The 25,212-nt window shown below is 38.4% G+C and overlaps 1 protein-coding gene across 3 annotated transcripts in view; it reads left to right on the forward strand.

Moving 5' to 3' along the window:
- ADGRA1 (adhesion G protein-coupled receptor A1) overlaps window positions 1-25,212 on the forward strand; it is a 255,796-nt gene that overhangs the window by 197,800 nt on the left and 32,784 nt on the right. For all 3 annotated transcript variants that reach the window (XM_054163535.1, XM_054163533.1, XM_054163534.1), the window contains 4 exons: window positions 6,515-6,722; window positions 7,661-7,869; window positions 20,413-20,540; window positions 21,484-21,607. In XM_054163535.1, coding sequence (XP_054019510.1) covers window positions 6,515-6,722; window positions 7,661-7,869; window positions 20,413-20,540; window positions 21,484-21,607 — 669 coding nt within the window. The remainder of the gene's footprint in view (window positions 1-6,514; window positions 6,723-7,660; window positions 7,870-20,412; window positions 20,541-21,483; window positions 21,608-25,212) is intronic.

A 25,212-nucleotide genomic window follows, 5' to 3' on the forward strand; every position in this document is an offset into this window, starting at 1 on the left:
TGACTCCAACCTTTCAAAGTAAATTTTATCTTGTTCCACCTGATACTATTTCTTACTAATTCTCAATGTCTCAGCTAAAGTTTTTTTGATGTATCATCCAATATTTTATTGAAGACCAAAGAAATTAGGTGAATTGTTTGTCCTGTTGAGAAAAACATTTATCAAGGAGCACTCTCTTGTGGGTCTGGCATTATTTGCCTTAGGTAAAACTACAATGTCTCTCTGTATGATATCTTTTTCTTAGATTTTTTTTTCCTCCCCTTTTTCTCTTTCCACCTCATGATATTAATGTGTCAATTGTTGGTTGTAGAATTCCATGTTTTCCTTTTCTTAAGAAAAAACCAGTCATGGTTCCTGACATATTTTCATGCATATATTAATAATGAAGTCCTAAATAGTGACCTGTGGTTTGGAGGAATAATGCATGAACACATAGGCAACTTTAATATGTCGTGCTGGAACACAGGAACCATGACATAGTGGTCTGTATAGGAGTTCATAAAGGGCACCATATTTTCATGTAATTTAGCAGTCAGCTCTTTTGAACTTGTTAAAAGTGGTCTGTCTGTGGACACAGAGACCAATATGGCCACAGTGGTTATGAGTGATGTGAACTATGCAATGAAGTTGCTAATTTATGCGTGTGTATACTATTAGCTACATGCCAAACATAGTTTACTCATTCACCCTAACTGTAGATCATTTTACAAAGCAGTCATCATTGCTTTATGACCAGCTTGATAGATTCCTATCTAAAAATCAAAATTACAGTTTTCCTTTGATTGGTTATGTCAATTATTTCAAGGATTTGTATGAAAAAATCAGCTATTACTGAATTTTACAGTGACATTTGTGGTAATTTTGAATTCTTTTGTGGTACATTTTTATTCTTGTTCTTCTTATTGATCCTAACATTGTCTCTATGTAAACATCAACACTTTCATTGATGTTTAATAAAATATGTGTTGCTTGATTCTTTCTGAATGGCAGCTCTATTTTCCTCTTCTGTTTTTACAATAGACCTAAAGAACTTAACAGTTGCATGTAAAACACGTTTGGCAGTTATCACTGTATTCAGCTATTTCTAGAAGCTTAAAATACTATTTTATTTCACTGATCAGTGAAGTTTTGTCCTTTTCATAAGCTTTCTGATTATATTCATTGTTCTTTTTGATGTGATTATCCATTCTTCACCTTGTAAGTCTTGTTAACTTTTCTCAATTAGTTTCCTGCGTTTGCCAAGTTTTCAAATTTGAAATGCAAAATCCTAATGTGGAGACAACTTTTGTTTTTACTTTTATTACAAAAAGGGCTCCTGATGATCAGGTTTTTCCAACATTATATTATATTACCAGTTTTTCTGACATTTCCATGCTATTTGCTAAACATAACTTTTCTATAGCATGACTCCAGGAAATCTTTATTATTAATTAGTGAGAAATTTAATCACACATTAAGATAAATTTGTAGTTTCATACAGTTAGCCTGTCTTTCTTTTCAATGCCACATTTTCACTATGCATTCAAACAGCATTTAGGCCTGACTAGAACAATGGTATCTTGGGCTTTGTACTTATATTTCCAGATATTGAGATGGATGTGGACTACAGCATTACTACATAATGACTTTATCACATAATCCTAACATGCTTAGCAATTTCATCTCAATAGGCAGGTGATTTTGTGTTACATTTTTGGCTGTACCAGATTTGTGTTTAAACAGCACTAACATCCCCTTGAAAAAAAGGGGGGGGTCGAAAATCAATCTTATCTCTTTTAGGACCTGTCAATTTGTTCGTCATTGATAATGTAATTAATATAATATATGTCACCTTATATCTGAATCTATTAAACACTTAATCAGCTTTTTTAAAATCTGGAAGCAGTGGAGCTGCTTTTCCAATTCTCTGCCAAGTGATCAGGTTATTTCATTCGCTCCTTTTCATGTTGGTTTTCTTCCGCCCGTTTGTCGAGGCGCTGCTGGTTCTTAAGTTAAATTGCCAACTGGAAAAATATACCTCATGAAGGTGCTGAGGACTCAAAATTGGATGCTCTCCTGTGAAATATATTTTATCTCAAACAGAAACACTGTATGTGAACTCCAATCTAGTATTAAAACGCATGCAAGGAAGAGCTGCTGAAAAAAAAATCGTTTTATTCCATGGTGATTACCAAGCATCTCCCTTGATAATGATTGTCTGATAATAGGTCTCTCAATATTATGCTGAGTTTTAGACAAGTAGAACATAATTATGGGGAGGCAATGGTGAAAATGGGAGCAGGTCTCTTAAAAGAACTGTGAATGTAGAAGGGCCAACATATCACAGAGGCACCTAAGGCAAAAGACTCTTTCCTCAATGCTTAAAAGCTCCTTGTTAATGCTAAAATTGGTTGTAAAGAATGGACTGCTGACCAGAATAAATTGCCTGTGGAAAAACTTCACTTTAAATCTTTCCCTTAAAACATTTTTAGTAAGCCATTTTCTTTTTAGAATGCGATTTTCCAATCACCTTTAGAACTTGTAGGACCCAGCTAGATTTATTTGTGCTGTTTGTGTTGCATTGATATTTTGAAAATTTCCACATGCTAAAAAAAAACCACTCTTGAATTTGAAGCAGAAAATAAAACTTTAGAAGTATTTGGAAAATACACTTTTGTAAATTATGGTTCACAGTGTTTGAAAAAACAGTTCATTTGGTTTTTTGGAATGTTTCCTAGGTTCCGAGATGACTTAGGAGCCAGGACTCCTAGGAGCCCTCCTGGATAATCCTTGGAGCTGGTTTAGAGCTGATAAGCTGCCTTCTCCTGGCTATAGGTCATAATGCAGATATTCAAGTATCTGGGCAGATGACACAGAAGATGACTGGGAGGTTTTGAAATTTCTGTCATATTTATGTACAAATGAGTGGATGTCTTGGGACAACTTTCATTTTAAAATGCTGGATGTTCCAGAAGAGAAATGTTCCTTAGAAAAGGCTACAGTATGTTCAGGATTTCCTGTTCTAATCAATGTCAGTACAATCCAGTTAATAGGACTAAAAGTGGAATGGGGTCTTGAAGGGATTATTGACATTCTGTTTTGAAAACGCTCACAGAATGTCTGAACCTAGCTAGCAAACTGCTGACACAAAATCTAAGCTTTTCCAGGGAAAATATGAGATGCCAGTGCTGACCTGTGTCATTGCAAAGCTGCAGCTGCTATGCAGAACACTTGATGGTGTTTTTTTCTGGTGCTCCTTCTGCCCTCTTAGAGGTGGAGCAGCTTCCTGATGCTGCACAAGCATGCTTAGAAATGTCAAACCTTACATGATGTGATATGGTGTCCAAATAATTAACTTTTTGATTAGATGATTTATGTGGGTTTTGAAGTATCTGAACCATTGTCATTTGCTCACATTTCTATCTTTTAATCTTATTGGCTTTTGTAATAATCTGTTCCCATAATGTGCTTCATCTCTGGCCTATGGAACAAAAGAAATACCATCATTTTTATTTCATCAAATGAGAGGGAAACTGAGGCAAGAGTAGGAAATGGACTTCCTCATCATCACATGTTAAGATTAGCAGAATTCAAGACTGATACTCCAATCAGACTCCACCCATTCCCTTCCACAGCAGTGGGGATTGGCTGAGTGCACTGGTCATCCCTCTCCTGTGAATAATGACTAATGCTATTGAAAAGATGATTCTCACATGTCTTCCATGCTAGAAATTGTTCATAAATATTTATTCATAGACAGCATTGTGACTGTGTGGGCAATCGCAATGTGTGCATTTTTCATTAATATCCTAGCACAGGAGCCTGTTGGCAGGCATATTGTTGTAACAGACAGTTTGATGTTTAATTTTGAGGAATTTCTGTGTAAAACAAATATTTGATGTGCAGTGAGTAGTTGACTTTACATGTACATTTCTCCAGTCAAGAAACAGCCTTGTCCCTTTGCCCTTTATTTCACCAGACTGCCTGTACTCAAAAGAAATTATTTGAGATAAGAGACAGGGCACTATTCACAATTAAATTGTATTCTAGGAAGTGACTGTAGACATTATTTAGCGAATCTTTAATAATTAGTTATGAGTATTCATATTCTTGGTATATTTTGAGGAGACAAAATGGGAAAAACACTCTCCTGAAGTCTAATGAGGAAATCTGTTCTCTGTAGGTGCATCTTTTTGTCCTGTAAGTTGTTTGATGTTACTGCATGTGTGAAATTTACTCAGTCAGCTCATGCAGTATGACCAGCCCACACTAAACCCATCCATAGGCTTTACATAACTTTTCTTCACTGCGTTTGACTTTGCCTCTGTGAGGTGAGGTTGTTTGTGGGTAAGATTTGGAGCACCGTGTTGGGTTCCTTTCTTTTACGCAGCATAGCACAAGGATCTCTGTGTAGGCAGAGACATGGAAATAGGGAGAAGGTAAGGGGTGGACATAACCTTGGTCTTTCCCCAGCTGTGTAAGTTGTCATCAGACCTATATGCCAGCTCTCTGTGCTTCAGATGTGTGCAACCTCTTTTCCACACCTCCAGAGTCTCAAAGCCAAGATGTCTGCACTGTTACTTTTTTCACACTGGTGTCCATAAGTCCCAGTGGAGATCAGAGAACCACAATGATTTAGATGTTTCCCCTCTTAGCAAAAGCGCTGTAAATCTGTACATTTATTTGGGCTGTAGAGAACTGGATTTGTCAAGTCATAGCACATTATTACTTGTCCCAATGCCTTTAGCTGTTGGTTTCATTATCATAAGCTCATTCAGATGCTTCTAGCTTTCATTTTTTTATGTATAATAAGCGATTAGCATAATTTAATATGTCATTGTTATTGCTTTTTCCAACACAGAATAATAATAATAATCCAATATAAATGTAACAATCACACTAACTTCCCTCACACTTTTCTACAGCTCCAGGTAAGTCCTCAACTGTGATCTAACATTTGACAAATGACACTTTGAAAAATTCTGTACGTACTTATTGATAACTTTTAAAGCCAAAATGGCATCATAAGAGGTTCAACACATACAGATACCTTGGGGTATCAAAGAGTAAAATATGTCTTTCTCAAAAGCACGAGATAAAGCCAGTTATGACAGCTTTAGTGAATTAGGCAGTGGAAACAATCTAAGGGCAAGTGCTTGATATTTAGCTCAGTTAATTCCAATTAAAGCTTTCACAGTAGTTTTAAAATCTAATGTAGAAATGCCCTGTTGCTACTTGATCTGATTTTTAATAAGATGCAGTGCCTAGACAGAATACATATTTTGTTGAAGAATTTTGGGGCATTTTAATTATTAAAATCGCAAAACTTTCCCAAAATACACATAGTAATAAAGAGACAATGGTACAGAAGGCTTATCTGTTTGTTTAAGCATTTCAGTGTCATGAGGTCACTAGATGTCTATCATATTAATTTTAGTTTGTTCAGGTCTGGTGTACCTTTAATTTCTCACATGTATATTTCTCCTACTACACAGACATGTATTAATGTCATGCTTGTTTACATGATTGTGAAGATTATTGTTTTACTTCTCTAAGAGGTAATGCACATGTGCTATGAGTAAACTGTGTGATAATCTATGTAAATTATGTGCACAGAAGCTATACTTTGCCCTTGGGGGAAATGCAAATTAGAACATTTTGTAGTTTGTTTTTAAATACATACACTTTTCACTTCAAGGCTCAGGACAGACTCCCTGTTTATTTTCCCATTGCTCATCATTTGTTTTTTTTTCTTGTAAATACCTCAGTCTTTAATAATTAGTTTGCTACTCTGGCAGGAAAATAAATGCTTGATGAGTGAAGTCCTCAGAATGTAATGTTTGGTGTATTTTATAGCTCTGCTGTGAGGGAATTATCTGCTTGTAAAAGGGTGTATAACACACTCACAACTCAAAACCGTTATAGTGAGCTGACAGTCTTCATTCATTTTCTCCTACTGCTGTCTTGTTTTCTTCTTTCATGTTAATGCTGGTAATATTTTTTAATCCTGCTTTACTCAGGCACAGAGTTAACTGATTTTCCTTATATGAAGCAAAAAAAAAACCCACCCATATTCATAAAATCTGTTTACTGCACTTGCAGTTCTCTGCTGATGTAATTTTTTTGCATTAATAACATTATTTTTATACTCCTTAAGTACCCTTTTGGAGAAATGTTATAATGTAAGTTGTCTGATTCTGTTTTAAGTGAAGGAGAAAACCTGGTAGAGGTTGTCTCTTTAAATCAGATCTGCAGTGTTGATGGACCCTCTAGCAGGCACGGTAAGAACCATTCTCACCTCTGCAGCAGGGAGCTTGACCATATAGACTCTCGCATTCAATCAAAACGTTTTCTCTTTTAATATGCACTGTACCAATCCTATTCCCATGGTTACAGCTCGTGCTTCTTTGGTTGCTTCCAGTCTGTTGGAAAAGGAAGGCAGCATACATTTCTTGTACAGGAGTTTAAAACATCATGAAAGCAACCCTGTTGTGATTTGCATTTTAAATGTTTCTTTTTTTTTCTCATTGTACAGAATGCTGTAGCAGTAGCTTCAGTTCATTTGCCACAGTCTGTCTTCTCTCAGTCTTCAGCCTGGCAATCTGTTGATAACTCCACTTGCAAGCTACAGTTTATTGTCTTTCGGAATGGAAAACTCTTTCCTAGCACAGGAAACTCATCAAGTCTTGCTGATGATGGGAAACGTAGGACGGTTGCCACACCAGCTGTTTTTGCTAAAATAGGTAAGGAGCTGTTCTGCATTGTTTCCTTTAATCTAAAAGCTGTGCTATACTTGCTTATGTAGAGAACAGAGGAGTAGAGTGTACAGTGTGCTCAGAGGCTGAACACAGTCTCTTTCTTTACTACAAATGTTTGCAGTTATTCCTATCTGCATGATTTTATTCAAACTGTCCTCCAAACAGAGCAATGCGCTTGCTGTATGACTGGAATGCAAATTTTGGACTACTGTTTGTTGACATTGTTGTTACAGATGCTTGTTTCTTAAAGCACGGTGCTCTAGGAAAGAATCTTGCTTTACTCTTCACAATGAAAACTGCAATGTTACCGTCCTATGCTGATAAAAATACAGCTTTTGAAATGGGACTAGTGCCCTGTTGCATGTATCAATACTTACCAGTATACTTTCTGATACAATGGGCTTAAAACAGGTGTTGTTAAAGGCTTTTGTCTAAACGTGATGTATTGTATGTCCTAATGAGTAATTATTTTGATCAATTATTCACCTAGGCAATTTTACTAATTCTACTCGATCCTGAATAGTGCTTTTATTTCTGTTATCATTTTTTAAAGGTTTAAATGTGACTTTCAAAGTGCAGATTGTCTGAGCTGTTAATCATAGCACGAAACTGAGCCATTTCTGCAGTTACACGGGCAGTAGTGTAGCACTGGTTGTAACTGAAGAATCTGAAACAACAAAAAAAAATCTGCTTTGTGAAAGACAATCAGCTCATTTGGACACATTATACGACTAAAATGTCCAGATTTATTTATACTATTGCAAACTTTTCTGAATGTGAGCACTGCCTTTGATTTTGACCCTTAGGCATATATGTCTATTGCTTTTTTTTCCCCCACAGTTTAGTGTATTTGATCTCTTCACACAGCATTCATCACTAAAGGTTTTCCACTCCATCTCTGATTCTGTTCATTACTTTTGCAGATGGGTGCAGTTTTGGAAACCTCACCAGCCCTCTTACAATAGGGTTGAGGCACTTTGCACGGGGTATAGACCCCATTGCAGCCTTCTGGGATTTTGACCTTCTAGATGGACATGGAGGCTGGTGGGGAGAAGGGTGCCACATAATTAGTTCTGCAGGCAATATTACCACCATTCAGAGTACACACTTCAGTAACTTTGCAGTGCTAATGGTAAGTATATGACTTAGCAAATATACCTGTATTTCCCTCTCTCCTTTGCCATTCATATGTTCTTGTTATGTGCATCTGTATCATTCTTGTCAGCAACTGACCTTCTGTTTTCTGTAATCTTTAGTATAAGACAGTCTTAAAGAAAGGAAGTTATTTAAGTGAATACAAAGTGAATAATTCTGGTGGTCAGTTTTAATACCCAGAGACGGGCCTAATCAGAAATGACATTAAATTCAGTTTTACAAATGTTAAGTTCTGTCAAGGGACGATCAGTACGTAATGGTTATAAGTTATAGGACAGGGTTTTAAAACGTATACTCCTGTGTGCTTTTACATCAGCACATCTCAGAGGCTGGTCTGCTTTTGTTCCTGCCCTGCACTATGTTGATCATACTAATTAGTTGCAGGCATACCGCAATGTTGAATCATTTAATAAATGGAGAGGAATAGCATCTTCTTCTCTTTTAAGTAAAGACAGTGCTGTCCTTATTGATTCTGTAGGAGTTTCAGTTTGTATACCAGTGCCGACAGCCTTCTGATAAAATTGCTGTTCATGAAGAAAAATATTTCTGTGCAGTGCTAACACATCAGCCTGCTTTGGTCTGTTCTCAGTCACACTTACAGTTCCCATTGCAGTTATTTAACTATCCTGCTTAATAGAAAGTTGGCTTTATGAACGCAAAAATAACGATGCATGCAATAATGACCTTTTATTGTTCGGGCACTAAAGGAAAGCAAACCAAAAATGAGCTCTTTCTACATATATTGGCAAGAAAAGGTTTGCACCATTAAAAATATTTATTATAAACCAGTTGTAAAAAGATTAGCCAGATGTGTGCTGTTAATACCTGGTTGATCCTGAATGCTGGTGGACAACTGCACTGTAGAAGCTGCTTGTGTACATTACAGAAATGTTTATAGTTGAGTAAATAATGTATTGTGTGTATGTGTAAGGGACAGCAAACAGAGGCGACAGGAATTGCAAGGACGTGTGCAGAGAATACCAATCTGCTGCTGTCAGATGGAGCCCAGATGGCAGCCAATCATAGAACAAGGCTGTGGCACCCACGAGTTAAATGCAGATATTATCGTCCACTTCATAAGAACTGATTTCCCTGAGAGTTATTCACCCATTCCAGAATTGTTCAGAATTTAAGAGCCGTTCCTAAGATTTAATGACACGAAAGATACCTCATTTTCTACAGCTTTCTACCGTTCCTTTTTTTTCCCCTCAGCTGCTTGTTTCCCACAATGTGAAACATAATTTTGCTTTGAGGGTGATTTTCTAAATTCATTAAAGAAAGCACCTGTTGACTTTGCAGGTGCCACACCCAAAATGGCTTCCTCCTTCAGCTGCTTGGGTTCAGCCTGTTCTTCTCAAACTTTGAGTAGTTACTAAATGCTAACTAGTTGCTTGCGATCAGCCAATTCCATAGTTTCATTTGGTTTGCAAAATTTGTATGCTGACACAAGGGCTGCAATTAATTGTTTGTTTGTAAATCTGAATGCACATTTATCTCTGGAAAGTTGTAGCAGATTGGTTTTTCTACATCCATCCAGGCCACTGAGGCACCTTTTAATGCAGCTTTCACATCTGGTATGAAGTTCTGGTTTAGTTCTTGTCTTTTTCCGTGGTAACCGCTTTTTCTTCCTGTGTACATCTGTGCAAGATAGACCCTTGCTTTGCAATTAACATGGCAGCAAACAATGTCATATGAGTTTTAGCTCATGTTTTGCAGTCACTGAAAAAAAGTGCTTGACCTTAAGCCATTTTAATATATATATAAACACATGAACACAAATACATGTTTCAACAGCTGTCTTTGTAAACAGTTATTAGAAACTTTTGTAGCTTTGTTTAGCAAAATACATTTTCATTCAAGTCTTATTTCTTAGTGTTTTGTGGCATAAAGTGAGGGAATATTTTATTAGAGACTCTGCTTTTGTGGGCAGTTCAATTCTCATATCAGAAATTAAAGATATTTCATTGGTCTGCTTAGATATTAATTTATAGCATAAGCAACGTAAAGTGCCTGTATGTATCTTCTTAATTCACACCTGAGTGCCTGATCTATTTTCAAATTCTAACAAACTGACAGCAAATTCAAAATAGTTGGCATATGGTATAGAGCCAATAAAAATCAGCTACCATATCATGATACATGCTATTAATGTATCATTGTCTGATCTTTTAAACCGTAAAAATTCGCAATTGGTTATTACATTTGGGGCTACTAGAAGAAAACTGAAGTAGCGTCTGTAAACTGAAGAGCAGCAATAAAGCCAAGTGCTGAAGGTTTTCGTTACCATCAGAATAATACATATCCTATTGTGGAACGAGATGAAATAGAAGCCTCGGTTAATCCAAATGTCCGTTTTATAGCTAGTATATCACATATTCTGATTTGTCATATTTTTAAAGAGTGGGACAAAGTTCCCTGAACTGCTTTTGTAAAAGTTGTTTCTGCCTATGTACCATAAAAGGGTTAAAATAAAGATTTCATGGAGTCCTTTTTTAGAAATGCAGCAATCAAGGATTTATCAACTATGATTGATAATTAATAAGCATGAGCACACTTCAAGTGAGAGGATTCATGTAGAGCCATTTGATTTCTCTCTGTGACAGTTGTTCAAGTGATGTCAAGGAGAGAGAGAGAGCACAGTTTGGAGGTTGGGTTGGAAAGGAGGTACAAGCTCTTCCACATACTCTCACGCTTTCACTCTGCTCTGGATTGCATTGGTGGTTGGAAGTAAAATAGCAGTGTCAGACATAATACAGCATCTTTTTCTGATCAACTTTTGAATAGTATGTCCTAGGGGTGAGAGTAAAATACTGTGAACTAAACTCCTGAGTTATGTTCTTGCCTTTCTCTTCATATACTTGTGTCTTTAGACCAGTCATCTATTTTGTCTTTTCTTCTGTTATCTGTAGGATGAAGAGAGACAGTCACACTCTAGTTTGTAAGGGAGGTGACCAAACCCCTCTAGAGTCTTGAATTATGAGCCTCTGCAGTATGATTATCTATCTTACAGTAAAATTATGAACTTACATATTCTGAAGTTTTGGTATATTTAATTATAAATATTTGTACTCTTACAGAGCTGTGTGTCAATATTTTGATTTGTCAGGACAATATCTGGTTATGTTATGACCAAGTCTAGTAGAGCTGTAGCCATAGTGTATCCAAATACAAACTATTCAGCAGATCATAAAAATATTCAATTGCAACACTGAATTTCAACATTTACTAGATATGTTTTGGCATATGTTGTCCTTTGGTCTTCCTTTAATTTCTCTTAGAAGAGAAAAGCAATTCAATAGTGATGAATATTACTATAATTATACACAGTATTTCCTTTCCTTCCTCAGACTGCTTTGTCAATAGTAATTTCCTCAAATCTGCCAAACAAACACTAGTAAAATTCATAAACCTAAGTATATTATTTCCTCAATTAACATAAAATGGATTAATAAACATTGTTAGCATTTTTAATTGTAATCCTGAATGTAAGTTAAACGAATCTAAAATCATGTACAACTCCTTTCCTGTTTTGTCACAAAGGGTCTCATTATTCTAAACAACACAGGTGGAGGTTTTGTTGGAATTTTTTTTTTCTTTGTGAGTGTAAGGAGTCATTATTTGCTAAAGTAGCATACATTCAGTGGATGGCTACTTGAGGTAATCAGGACTGAAGAGAGTGAGCTTACAAAAACATAGCAAATTTAAAAGTATTCTGGAAGCAAATCTTGGAAACTTGAGGAAAGGCAAGATACTAGGTGTAGATCATGCTGAGAGTTACAGGATTTTTCTGCTGTTTTATAATCATTGCTTGAATCTTATAAGTCTTTCCAAATTGGTAGTATCACAATACAACAAAAGCTACGTTTTCAATATTTTCAGTGTGATTGGAGACAATTGCAGAATTTCTTAGACCTATTCATGAAATTGAATTCTGAGAACAATGTTCTAAACTTCCACGTTTCAGATCTTGTCCCAATTAAACAGCTTGTCTAAGCCTTTTGAGATATTAAGCCATGAGTCAGGGAAGTATTACAGAGATGTCATTTAGAAGGTTGACATAATTGCAGTATTTGACATTTTCCTCATAGAGAACACAGAGTTTTCTCGTAAGAGGATGTAGAAACATGGTTCATTACTTTGAAAAATCAGACTGCTTATGAAGAGAGGTTCGGGAATGAACTTTTGTTTGTTTGTTTGTTTTAAACACCTACTTTTATACCTACAGAATAGACCTTAGCAGAATTTAAGCACCAAAGACTATGCAAGTAGTCCAGAAAGTTTACTTGCTATCTGTGACATTATCATTCAGTGTAGTGGAAATTGCAAAATTCCCTGGATAAAGATTACTCTGCATGTGTGTATATTCTTCCCAGTGTGAAGAGAGAGACTTTTTAGCTCTTCTGTCATTCAGAGGCCTGGCAAGGAGTAACATACTCTTCACGTAAGTCCTTAGATGGCAAGTACTGCTCACCTAAAAGAGAATGCTTAGCTCATACAGCCAACACTGAGTCCAACTTCCCAGAATGTATTTCAGAATATTCCTGAATGTGCCAATCTTTTGCATGGAGCCTTAGAATTAGAGTACTCATAAGAGCAAGATCCAGCTTTTATTCCTTTCTCCTTTGATTGTAACTACTTTTTATTAAATTACACTTAATAGTATGTATTATTTGCTCTGTAAAATGCATAAACTGGCTTGGTACTGGGAACAAAAATCCAGGCTTGTCTCCATCAAAATGCACTGACTTTACAACAAATCAAGCTTCTGGCTCAAGCTCTTTCTTTTCCATTTGCTCTTGCTTTCTCCCTGCTTAATGGGTCTTGCATTCTTCGTGGTGCAACTTCCACCAGAGAGTAAAGTGGTCTATGCTATATAAGAGCTCAGTAAAATGGGTCAACTCTTGGGAGATAGGAGATGTAAGTTAAAGAATCTAGGTCTTGAGCTCTCATACTGTCTTGGTGGCTTCTACTGGGTTCCTTCCTATCCATCAGTGTCTGTTACTGAAGTGCCCCAAACTGGGCACACTAGTTGAGATTTGGTCTCACATGTGGTGAATGAAAGTGAGTAATCACTTCCCTCAGCCTGCTTTGACCATTCTTACAAATAACAGCCCCATGTGTGGTTCACCTTATGTTCCACAAGGGCTCACCACTGCCTTGATTTCAATTTATTGTTCACCAGGACACTCTGATCCTTTTGCAAAGCTTTTTTTTTTTTTTTTTCCTCCAGGCTGCTCTCAGGGTTACTCTGTCCCAGAGAAAGGAAACTTTATTTCTCTTTGTTGAACTTTATGAGGTTGCTGTAACCCCTTCCTCCAGCCTGAAGCCTTGTCAAATAGTGGTACTTTTCTCCAGCACATCAACTGCTCCACTCAGTATATGTTGTAGCGTTTTCAGCTTTCCATAGAGACCCAGCTCTGTGGATAATTTCCATATTGTGATGCTCCTCAACATCCTAATATTAGGCACCTAATTTTTCAGATTTAAGTAGAAGGTATCTAAATACAAATAGAAACATAAAGCTTATCATAACTGATTTTTCAAATGCACTCATGGTCATCCAAATCTCTGTGGTGCCTGGATATTGCTTTCTCAGGGAACACAATTTCAGGTGTATTGCTTTAAATGCAGAAACCATTTAGGCTATACTTCCCAGCATCATACCATTACAGGCAGTATATTAAAAATAAATGTTTAATTTGCCAATATAAGAAAATGGGTTGTGAACATTTGCAATACAAACTAGATTGTTGTGGGCACCTGTAATTTTGTCAAAGGACCAGATATGTAGTATTAGTTCACTGTATGATCATTGCCTCGGCTTTCTCAGCATCTGTGATTAGAATACATAGAATACATAGAATACATAGAATAAACCAGGTTGGAAGAGACCTTCAAGATCATCGCGTCCAACCCATCAACCAATCCAACTCCGCCCAAGCAACTAACCCACAGCACCAAGTACCCCGTCAAGTCTTCTCCTAAAAACCTCCAGTGATGGTGACTCCACCACCTCCCCAGGCAGCCCATTCCAATGTGCAATCACTCTTTCTGTATAGAACTTTTTTCTAACATCCAGCCTGTATCTCCCCTGGCGCAGCCTGAGACTGTGTCCTCTTGTTCTGGTACTGCTTGCCTGGGAGAAGAGACCAACATCCGTCTGTCTACAACCTCCCTTCAGGTAGTTGTAGAGAGTAATAAGGTCACCCCTCAGTCTCCTCTTCTCCAGGCTAAGCAACCCCAGCTCCCTCAGCCTCTCCTCATAGGGCTTATGTTCCAAACCCCTCACCAACTTTGTTGCTCTTCTCTGGACTCGTTCCAGCAAGTCAACATCCTTCCTAAACTGAGGGGCCCAGAACTGGACACAGTACTCGAGGTGCGGCCTAACCAGTGCAGTGTACAGGGGCAGAATGACCTCCCTGCTCCTGCTGGCCACACTGTTCCTGATGCAGGCCAGGATGCCATTGGCCCTCTTAGCTGCCTGGGCACACTGCAGGCTCATGTTCAGTCTACCGTCGACCAGCACCCCCAGGTCCCTCTCAGCCTGACTGCTCTCCAGCCACTCTGACCCCAGCCTGTAGCTCTGCATGGGGTTGCTGTGGCCAATGTGCAGAACCCGGCACTTGGATGTGTTAAATCTCATGCCGTTGGACTCTGCCCATCTGCCCAGCCTGTCGAGGTCCCTCTGCAGAGCCTCTCTACCCTCCAGCAGATCAACTCCTGCGCCCAGCTTGGTGTCATCAGCAAATTTACTGATGATGGACTCGATGCCCTCGTCCAGATCATCAATAAAGATGTTAAAGAGCAAGGGGCCCAGTACTGATCCCTGGGGCACACCACTGGTGACTGGCTGCCAGCTGGATGTGGCACCATTCACTACCACTCTCTGGGCTCGGCCCTCCAGCCAGTTCCTAACCCATCTCAGTGTGCTCCCATCCAAGCCATGGGCTGACAGCTTGGCCAGGAGTTTGCTGTGGGGAACGGTGTCAAAGGCCTTGCTGAGGTCCAGGTAGACTACATCCACAGGCCTCCCCACATCCACCAGGCGGGTCACCTGATCATAGAAGGAGATCAGGTTGGTCAGGCAGGACCTGCCCTTCCTAAACCCATGCTGGCTGGGCCTGATCCCTTGGCCATCCTCTAAGTGTTGCGTGATTGCACTCAGGATGACCTGCTCCATAATCTTTCCTGGCACTGAGGTCAGGCTGACAGGCCTGTAATTACCTGGCTCATCCAACCGGCCCTTCTTGTGGATGGGTACCACGTTGGCCAGCTTCCAGTCAGCTGGGATCTCTCCAGTGAGCCAGGACTGATGAAAAATAATGGAGAGTGGCTTGGCCAGCTCATCTGCCAGCTCTCTCAGCACCTTAGGATGGATCCCATCTGGTCCCATGGACTTGTGGGGGTCCAAGCTGCTGAGGAGAGCTCCTATCACTTGCTCATGGAACACAGGGAAACCATGCAGCTCCCTGGCTCCCTCTGCCAGTTCTGCAGGCCAGCTGTCTGGTAGACGTTCTTTCCAGCTAGTAAAAACTGAGGTAAAGAAGGTGTTAAGTACCTCTGCCTTTTCCTCATCCTGTGTTACAACATTTCCTTCCATGTCAACCAAGGAGTGGAGGTTGTCCCTGCCCTTCCTCTTGCTATTAATATATTTATAGAAGGACTTTTTGTTGTCCTTCACATCAGAGGCCAGTTTAAGTTCCAAATATGCTTTTGCCTCCCTAATTTTCCTCCTACATGCCCTAGCAACCTCTTTAAACATTCCATGGGTTGCCTCACCTTTCTTCCAAAGATTATACACCCTCTTTTTTTCCCTTAGTTCAATTAAAAGTTCATTACACAGCCAGGCTGGCCGTCTGCCCCGGCGGCTCCTCTTCCGGCACATTGGCACAGCCTGCTCCTGAGCCTTCATCAGCTCTTTCTTGAAGCAGGTCCAGCCCTCCTGGACCCCTTTATTTTTAAGGGCTTTCTCCCAAGGAACCCTCTGAATTATTTCCTTGAGCAACCTGAAGTCCGCCCTCCGGAAGTCCAGAGTGGAGGTCTTCTTGCTGGCCCTCTTAGCTTGACTGAATACTGAAAATTCTATTATTTCATGGTCACTGGCCCCTAAACAGCCTCCGACCACCACATCACCCACCAGCCCTTCCCTGTTGGTGAAGAGGAGGTCAAGCATAGCCTTGCCCCTGGTAGGCTCACGCAGCACCTGGGATAAGAAGCTGTCCTCCATGCAGTCTAAGAACCTCCTAGACTGCCTCCTCTCTGCTGTGTTGAGATCCCAGCAGATGTCAGGCAGGTTGAAGTCGCCCATAAGGACAAGGTCAGGAGATCTTGAGACAGCCTTAAGCTGTCTATAGAATGCTTCGTCGACATCATCCTCCTGGTTGGGTGGTCTATAACAGACTCCAACCAGGATGTCTGCCCTACCGGTCTTAGATGTCTCAGGGCTCCCTTTGGTATATAGTTTCTCTATACCTCTTTATTCTTTCCTATTGAGTTTGAACTGATCAATGTTTCAGTCAGTTTTTGGAGTGAAGTCTCAGGTGAAAATGAAACAGTCCCATTTGCACTCTGATGTTTTTTGTAGCTCTGATTGTGGGATGCAATAGCTGATAAAAAGTATTTTCTGTCACTAATTTCCATCGCTAATTTCTGTTGTGCCTTATGTACTGTGGTGGAATTTACAACTGAAAGAAGCTGGTTTCACACCTTATAAAGGTGAATAACTGATAGATTCTCATTAGACAACATTTCATTGGCATTGTAGTTGTTGGCAGCAGTTAGTAATGGTCAAAGTCTTGTGTGTAGTCACTTTCATGTAAATAATTTATGCCATTTTTCAATATCATAATTGTTTGAATCCCCTCTAGGAAATAAAATCAAACTCACCTTTTTAAAATGTAACATGCAATTATGCTGCTTTGTGTAGAGAATTAAACCCCCTTTGTTTTCTGCATGTTGTCTCTCCCAGAGGATTACTCAGGGGAGATTGACAGATCAATAAGGTTTAATTATCATCAAAAAGCAGACAAGATAAATTTATTATATATCTATAATAAAATCAGTTTTCAATATATGAAACTCTTTAAAAGGATTTTCTACACTGACAATAGTGAATTATGATACTCAGAAGTTCTACCACTTATTTACAGCACATGATTAGAAAAGAGATAATTAAAAAAAAAAAAAAAAAAAGAAAAAAAGTATTTTAAAATGGAATTAGCTCTAAGATGCTGATTGTTCTTGATTCTTCTCCAGGCACAATCACTGTATTCCTGTAGGACATATTGTATTTGCTTTCATACTCATGTTCAAACATAGTGATTGGCTGATCCTTGCGTTTACATTATTTAAAGCTAGTTCTTTAGTGCACTGAATGATGCTATCTCAAATAAAATTGCTTTCATGTGTTGCTACCTTTTTCCACAACTTTTTAACTTCTCAAAGTTGTTTTTCTCTTTGTTATTTTTAAAGACATATTCGAGATACTTTATTTCGTTAAATAACTGCATTTATTAGTTGCATTAACAGTTTTCTTGATGCACAGAAATGAAGCAAGTGTGTACATAAAATGATGGCAACACATACTATTTAGTATACCAATATATGATTATCAGTAAGAGCTACAAGTAAATATTTTATGGCTTTCAGCAATGTATGTCTATTTAAGCTGCTCTTTATTTAAATTATTTCTCTAATAATATGAGTCAAAATTGAACTGAATATTTTTGTAGTCTACCTCAAGAAATTCAACTTGTAATAGAATTAATGGGGAAATGGACTTTTTAGTCTGGAGAAGACTGAGAGAGGATTTAATACATGTCTATAAATACACAAGGGCTGGGTGTCTAGAAGGAAGGGACAGCCACTTCTCACTTGTACCCTGTGATAGGACAAGGGGCAGTGGATGGAAACTACAGCACAGGAAGTTCCACCTTACCATGAGGAAGAACTTCTTTACTGTAAGGGTCACAGAGCACTGGAACAGGCTCCCCAGAGAGGTTGTGGAGTCTCCTTCTTTGGAGACTATCAAGATCCATCTGGATGCATTCCTGTGCATCCTGCACTAGATTCTATGGTCCTGCTCTGGCAAGGGGGTTGAACTTGATGATCTCCAACCCCTAACATCCTGTGATCCTGTGAAATGATGCAAGTAAAAACATGGGAGAAATGATAGTCAGAAAATGGGTGTTTGAGTGGAGACCTTTAAATATTTGAAATTTGTGAGTTTAAAAAAACAGAGAGATGGCCTCAAAGGCATAAAGACTATCACATTAGAAGCTATCACATTAAAGAGTTATTTTTCCTGCTATTCCACTTGTGGTTGAGGGAAGAGTAGCAAGAGATTTAAGGAGACTTCATAAGGCTGCCTCTGTGATAACTGACTCCACCTCTGAGTCTTGGTAAACTGGATAGGGCTGAGAGAAGACGTGTAGGGCAAGTGGTGACTGAGCAGATTTAACTGAAGTACACATGCAAGCTTAAGAAGTGGACATATATTTTGCCATCTTGTTCATACATAATTTGTTCATTTTGATGGTCATTGTTGTACATATTGCAAGCTGCTCTGTTTTAGCACTGACATTAATATGCATCTGGAGAAACACGTACAATCAATTTTAGGAACTTTAAAGCTAGTATGAAGAAAAATTATTACTACAGGGGCATCTGTTACTTGTAAGGACTTTTCTGGAAGGTAAACAGAATAGTGCATTTCCCCCTGATTTAATAATTGCATATACTCATGAACATTAGCTGCTTGTACATGGACAAGTTCATATACATAAATAATGGTTCTGGAAATCAGCTCTCTGCATGCAAATGCGATTAGAAAAATGTATTAGCATTACAGTCCCAGTCTCCAAAGGGGAGATATCACTTCAGGAAAATAATGTATTGAATCTCCTTCCAAGGGTAATTTAAAACTGACAACTAAGAACAAAATATTTTAAATGTGCACCAGTATTTTCAGTGTTGAAATTTGCTAGGTTGTCATATTAGGTACTTCAGGCTGTAGCTTTTTCTGTGCTGGGATGTATATCCATTTGTGTGTGTGCAGGTAATACCACTGCACATGGAAACAGTGACATTTTGTTTGCTCTTGGATGACAGTTTGTGTGTCTAATTTAGAGTACTTCTTTGCAGAAATACAGTGCCACAAACAGATGTGGTCTAATGTATTACAGTGAATGTCTAATGTTTGGTTTAATACAAATAGTCTGAAGGAATACTATTTATTGTAATGGACTCCTTTGGCTTTTGCATCCATCATACCTGCAGGTTTAGCTGTGAGATCAAGTAATTTAAAAGAAAAAAATTATATGGTTGATTCTACAAAGATATTTACAGGTTTTAGAATAGAATAGAATAGGCCAGGCCAGGCCAGGCCAGGCCAGGTTGGAAGAGACCTTCAAGATCATCGTGTCCAACCTATCATCCAACACCACCTAATCAACTAAACCATGCAACCAAGCACCCTATCAAGTCTCCTACTAAACACCTCCAGTGATGGTGACTCCACCACCTCCTCAGGCAGCCCATTCCAATGGGCAATCACTCTCTCTGTGTAAAACTTCCTCCTAACCTCCAGCCTAAACCTCCCCTGGTGCAGCTTGAGACTGTGTCCTCTTGTTCTGGTGCTGGTTGGCTGGGAGAAGAGGCCAACCTCCACCTGTCTACAACCTCCCTTCAGGTAGTTGTAGACAGCAATAAGGTCACCCCTGAGTCTCCTCTTCTCCAGGCTAAGCAACCCCAGCTCCCTCAGTCTCTCCGCATAGGGCTTGTGTTCCAAACCCCTCACCAACTTTGTTGCCCTTCTCTGGACACGCTCCAGCAAGTCAACATCCTTCCTAAACTGATTTCTGATTCTCATGAAGAATCATGTCAGTAGGTACTAGCAGGTCCAAAACACGTGCACGGATCTTTACTGTACTGTTAACACAGCTATCAAGCTGGTTTTGATTTGATATAGGTAATAGAGTATTTGCAACTGAGAGTGAAGGTCACTGGGTCAGAGGAGGTGTATCAGCTGGAAATTGTATTTGAATATAGGAGTAAGGCAGTTAATAATTTGAGTGTATTCTCATGGCTTTTGTTTCATGGAGTGATTCTTTTATAGCCATGTATATGCCATTTAGAGACCTTTATGCTAATTTGATATTTCGTACTTAATATCCTAGTAAAATACACACAGAAAGTTCATGTTATTGGAAGGAACAGATACTGCTCATACTTGGCAAATGCAATATTCTGTGTATTTTTTCAGACCCTTTTTTTTTTTTTAATTAGGATATGTCTGATTTTACAAAAAGGTTAATTTCTGTCTTGCAAAATGTATGTAGATGAGGGAAGAGCAGTCTGATGTTATTGTAAATTCATGAACTGTATCTACATAAAAAGTTCATCATCTTATTTTCCTGCTCATGAAAGGGAACAGCTAGAAATGGCAGGATATATTGAAATGAAGCCTCAGTGTTTCACACATGCCTCCTAACAATGTTAAATCATTTTGTTTTCTCCATAGGATTTTAAGACAGTGTTGTCTTTCCCCCAGTACCCAGGGGAGTTTCTGCACCCTGTGGTATATGCGTGTACTGCAGTTATGTTGTTGTGCCTGTTTGCTTCCATTATCACCTACATTGTCCATCACAGGTAAGAATTCAGTTTTTAAAAACTTCTGTTACATGGTCAGCATTGTGCTGAGGTTCTTCAGTTTTTCTGACCCTCACTGAAAGTTGAATTAAAACTATCTGAGTTACTGTTGGGTAGTGATAACAACAGTATGGTTCACACCAGAGAAATAAGAAAAGGTTATCACAGATTCGCAGATATGTCAGCCTTTCTTAAGCTGTTCCCAAGCTCTGTCTTTCCTTAGATTTATGACTAAATGGTCTACACACCCTTCTTGAGATTTCTAATTTGACAATTGAATATAAAACCATGAGCACTATCAAGTTGCTTTATGGCAGATTCCAGGCAGGCAGCACTTTGGACAGCTGTACTGGGGGTATTGCCTTCTAAGACCAAGTTTGGATTGAAAGACTGGTAACTATAATTGAATAAAAGAAATTTTCTTCTACTTATAAATCTTCTTGACTTTAGAAAATTTGTCTTCCTTTATATGAAAGATTTATATGAATGCCATTTTAACTACATACTTCTGTTAAAGACCATAAGCAATTTAAAAGAGTAGGAATGTGTTGTACTGTAGAAGCTGCTAAATATTACTTAGTGCAATGACTTCTGATCTCCAGGTTGCATTTAATCCTTCAGAGATGCCTTGTTAAAGTTCTGTATGTCAGAAGCATTGCAATAAACCTACTGCATTTATTAGTCTACTTTAAATGCTTGACTTGATGGAGGAAACTTGAAGTCAGCAGACGCTTGTCAGTAGGCTACAGTTTTTACCGTGGATTTTACCTTTTTACCATTGATATCAGCGCTGTGTAACTCAAACTCTGTCCTATAGATAGATTGCTAAGTGTGCATTTAAAAATCAGAGCATTCCATTCTATCATATTAAGCAGTTTTTCCAAATTCTAATTTTCATAACAGATACATTGGGTTTTAATTTTAAAATGTGATTTTTCAACAGCACAATCCGAATAAGTAGAAAAGGATGGCATATGCTTCTCAACTTTTGTTTCCATACTGCTCTTACATTTGCTGTTTTTGCTGGTGGAATCAATCGCATTAAATATCCAATTATATGTCAAGCTGTAAGTATCTGCCTTAGTAATTCTTACTAATAGAATGAAAGCCTGAAACTGCATCTTTTAACATAATATTGATAGTTCTCTTTCTTTTAAGGTATTATTCCTGGCTCTTAAGTTCATAAAAAGTCATCATTGTAAGCATGTCTTTTAAAGGTCAGGATTGGGAGTGTTCAATGTTTGGTTGACACCTGAGTTTCTGTGAGAGGCTGACCAATACATTTATCTTCTCTACAGCTCAGATTTCCTTATTTTTTAATTTAAAAAAAAAATCCCTGAAAATCATGTTTCTCTGTTCTACAGGACAGTTGAAACCTGTCATTCCCAAATATTTCTCTCTTCTGATCTTTGGATTGAATGTGTAGAACTAAAGTTACTGCTGCACTTTTGTGATATGTATACCATTTGCCTTAGGGTGGCCCTGGCCTAAGGGCCTAAATATGCAATTGAGCAGCTTATTGTTTAGGGTGTGATTATGTCTTTTAATTACAACTCAAGCTAAGGAGACAAAATAGGCAAATACACTTGTGATTTATGGACCTCTTTTTACACTGCTGGGCTATTTCACATCTCTTGCTTTATCCTTTCAGGGAATATAGTGCCATGAGAAGCACAGAGAGGGCATGGCTTTAGCTGTTGTGAATGTTGAGACTGAGTCTGTGCAGCATGTATAGAGAGTAATTTCAGTCATCTTCTGTGATGCCTGAAGAGGGCTGGTTGCAGTTTGTCTTAAATATTTCTTCTTCTCTGTTGGTATTCACCTGTACCAAAGCACTATTATGCCAACATTCTCCCAGATATTCCCTGTTGTTAATCAGGTTCTTATGATTGGCTTGAATGGGTGTAAACAGCAGAAGTCACCAGTCAACAGCAGAGTCATTGCAAAACTTGCATGATTAGTGGAAGAGTTATCACTCTAATTTTCAGAGAGATGCTTTGGAAGCCTTTTGCATATGCGCATGCATGACCATCAATAGCATTTGTAGATTTACAAGCATCTTTAATATTCTGTGTTCAAAGTCTACCTATGTATATTGCATGGTATTCACTTAAATGACACAGCTGACCACTAGATTATTCTGAGATAAATATCTTATAATATCTCTTGTATCATGCCATAATTAATTTGTGAGTTCTGACAAATTCAAATATCACTTACCATCGTCTTTATCTGCATTTTGCAAGTGAGGGTAACAGATTAGTTTGTAGGGCAGCCATGGCCATATAATTACACAATCACAAATGACCATCTGTTGTTGCAATTATTGTCTGGATATTTACTTTGCAGTTTGCGTGATAACAATGCAGTATTAACAGTGATAATGAAAAATTGATTGAGATAAATGAGTTATTAATAATCTGTTATGAGTAATACATAAGCTACAGGGATATCTTCATAAAATGCATTATCAGTGACAGCTGTTTCTTGCTGTGGTATAGGGATAGATCTGGAGATGCCAAGAAACATGCACACTTACAAAAAAATGGAATTAATCCATTCACCTATGCCTTCTAATGAGTTCCATAAAGTTAGTTATTTACCTGACACTGTGTTATATCAACACACAGCATCATCACCAGTTAAAATATAGGAAAGAGACAGGACACACAAGACACACAGTCCTCTGGTTCCTAGTAGAAATTGTATTATGGGACTAGGTAGAGCTGATGCTCCAAAGAACCTAAAGCAAAATGATAACCAGTAAGAAAATGTTCACTCCCAGAACATTGCACCGCACCACAGACTCTTTCTTGCCTACTGACAGTGAAGTTTTTCAAAATTCTGTTAGTCTCACTGCTGGTCTCTTCCTGTGATAACCCTGAGAGGATTACTCTGAATTAACATTCAAGAGTGCTAAAGCTAGGAAGTAGGAAAGTCAGACTGCAAGTGGTTTCCCAAGAAGTTCACATATTTGAACATTTCCTATGGCTTGCATAAGTTGTGGTGGGGTGAAGAGCATCCTTTTTCTCCTGTGTATGGAATATAGCAATTCTTTAAATCACTCAGTCTAATGAAAGGTTTCTTTCTATAGCTGTTTTGGGCTCATGGGTCCATCAAGTCTAAGTCTTCTCTCTCTCTTTCCGTTCCCCTCCCCCCCCCCCCTTTTTTTTTCCTTCTAGAAAAAATCTGGAAATTTATTTCTGGAAAAAATATGATCTCAAGGTTTAGAAAAAATATTTGTTAGAAAATGAGTGTTTCAAGCAGTGCTAAGATATTAGTTATACTCCATGTGTACCTTTCTGTCTGCTACAGTTCAAAACACAGCTTCACCCTGCAGCAATGTAATTTGCACTTTTTGTTTCCTAGGAAGATTCCAAGCGTGAGCAATTTCTGTCCTAACAGAAATGTGGTGTTAGAGTTAGTGAACCTCCACCTTTCTTATTGAAATTATCCCTAAAACTTTCACACACGTTTCACTGCAGCATCCTTGCTCAAGTGAAATAATAGACTGAGTGAATTTTTATCTTTTGTAATTAAACATAAAAGAGTGGTTCTAGAATAACATCATTTGTATCACTTTCTCCCTCTAAACGAGGTGTCCCAGCTTAATTTTTAGCAGCAGGAATTAATGCTGTGGAAAAGGACCCATTTTCTGTGACAGATAGCTGGAATAACCTTCATATCCCCTTGAAGGCGAAGTAATTACACCAAAAAAAGTGTTTTGAAAGATGGTGAGATACTTATTTTTAGGTGAAATCTGAAAATCTAAATCTCTCTTAAACCTGCAGACCTGTTTCAAAGAGGATTTGTATGGACAGTCTCACTTGCATGTGTCCTATGCAGTCTTCATGATTTATAAAGAAAAATGGTGTTAGAGTGATGGTCTGGAAGAGTTGATTGCTTCCTCACAGATTCCCTGTGTGAATTATATCTACAGACTGTTTAGATTACCCCTGAATCTGATCACAGCATCACTGAATGCTTGCTGTTGATGTAGAATCCAGTCTTTAGTTTATGGTCTTTCATGCAAGGCAAAAACTGTTAGGAAAGGCAGAATAGGATTATTCAGAGCCAGTATGCTAGCCAGAAAGGTGTTTGAGCCAGCCAGTAGATGATGTAGTCAGCTCCTTCTGTTTCCCAGAATTAGGGTCTCAAATTACCTTTCTTCCAAGGCCAGTACGGGGATTGTACCATTCATGTAAGGAGTGAGGCAGGAGACATAACTGTAGCTGGATCATTCCCCATGTGGGAGGCATTGAATCTGTGCCCTCCATCTGAAAGACTTCAGTCTCATGGCCTCTGCATCCAATAGGATATAATAGCCATGAGGCTATGAATGCTAGGTGATTAAATGATCAGTTCAACATGTTAAAGCATGAAGAATATGCTTAGGGGCACAAGATTCATGAGTCACAAAAGTCAGGGAGTTAGGCAGAATCATATTTTTTTTCATCCTAGTGGCTGGTCACTGAGTGGCATGATCATTTTGATCACACGCCAAGTACCACCTATATGTTTTATTGAAGATAAGCCTCCATGTACATTCTGGCAAGGCTCAGATCTTCCTTCTCCCTGACAAGTTTCATATGTGAAACTGCTTGTGAATTCCTTCAGCAAGAAAGGTAAAGCCCGTTGCATACTAGACAGTAGCCTAGAGGCTAGAGTACTA

Source organism: Dryobates pubescens, chromosome 8, assembly GCF_014839835.1.
Source record: "Dryobates pubescens isolate bDryPub1 chromosome 8, bDryPub1.pri, whole genome shotgun sequence".
Lineage (NCBI taxonomy): Eukaryota > Metazoa > Chordata > Aves > Piciformes > Picidae > Dryobates > Dryobates pubescens.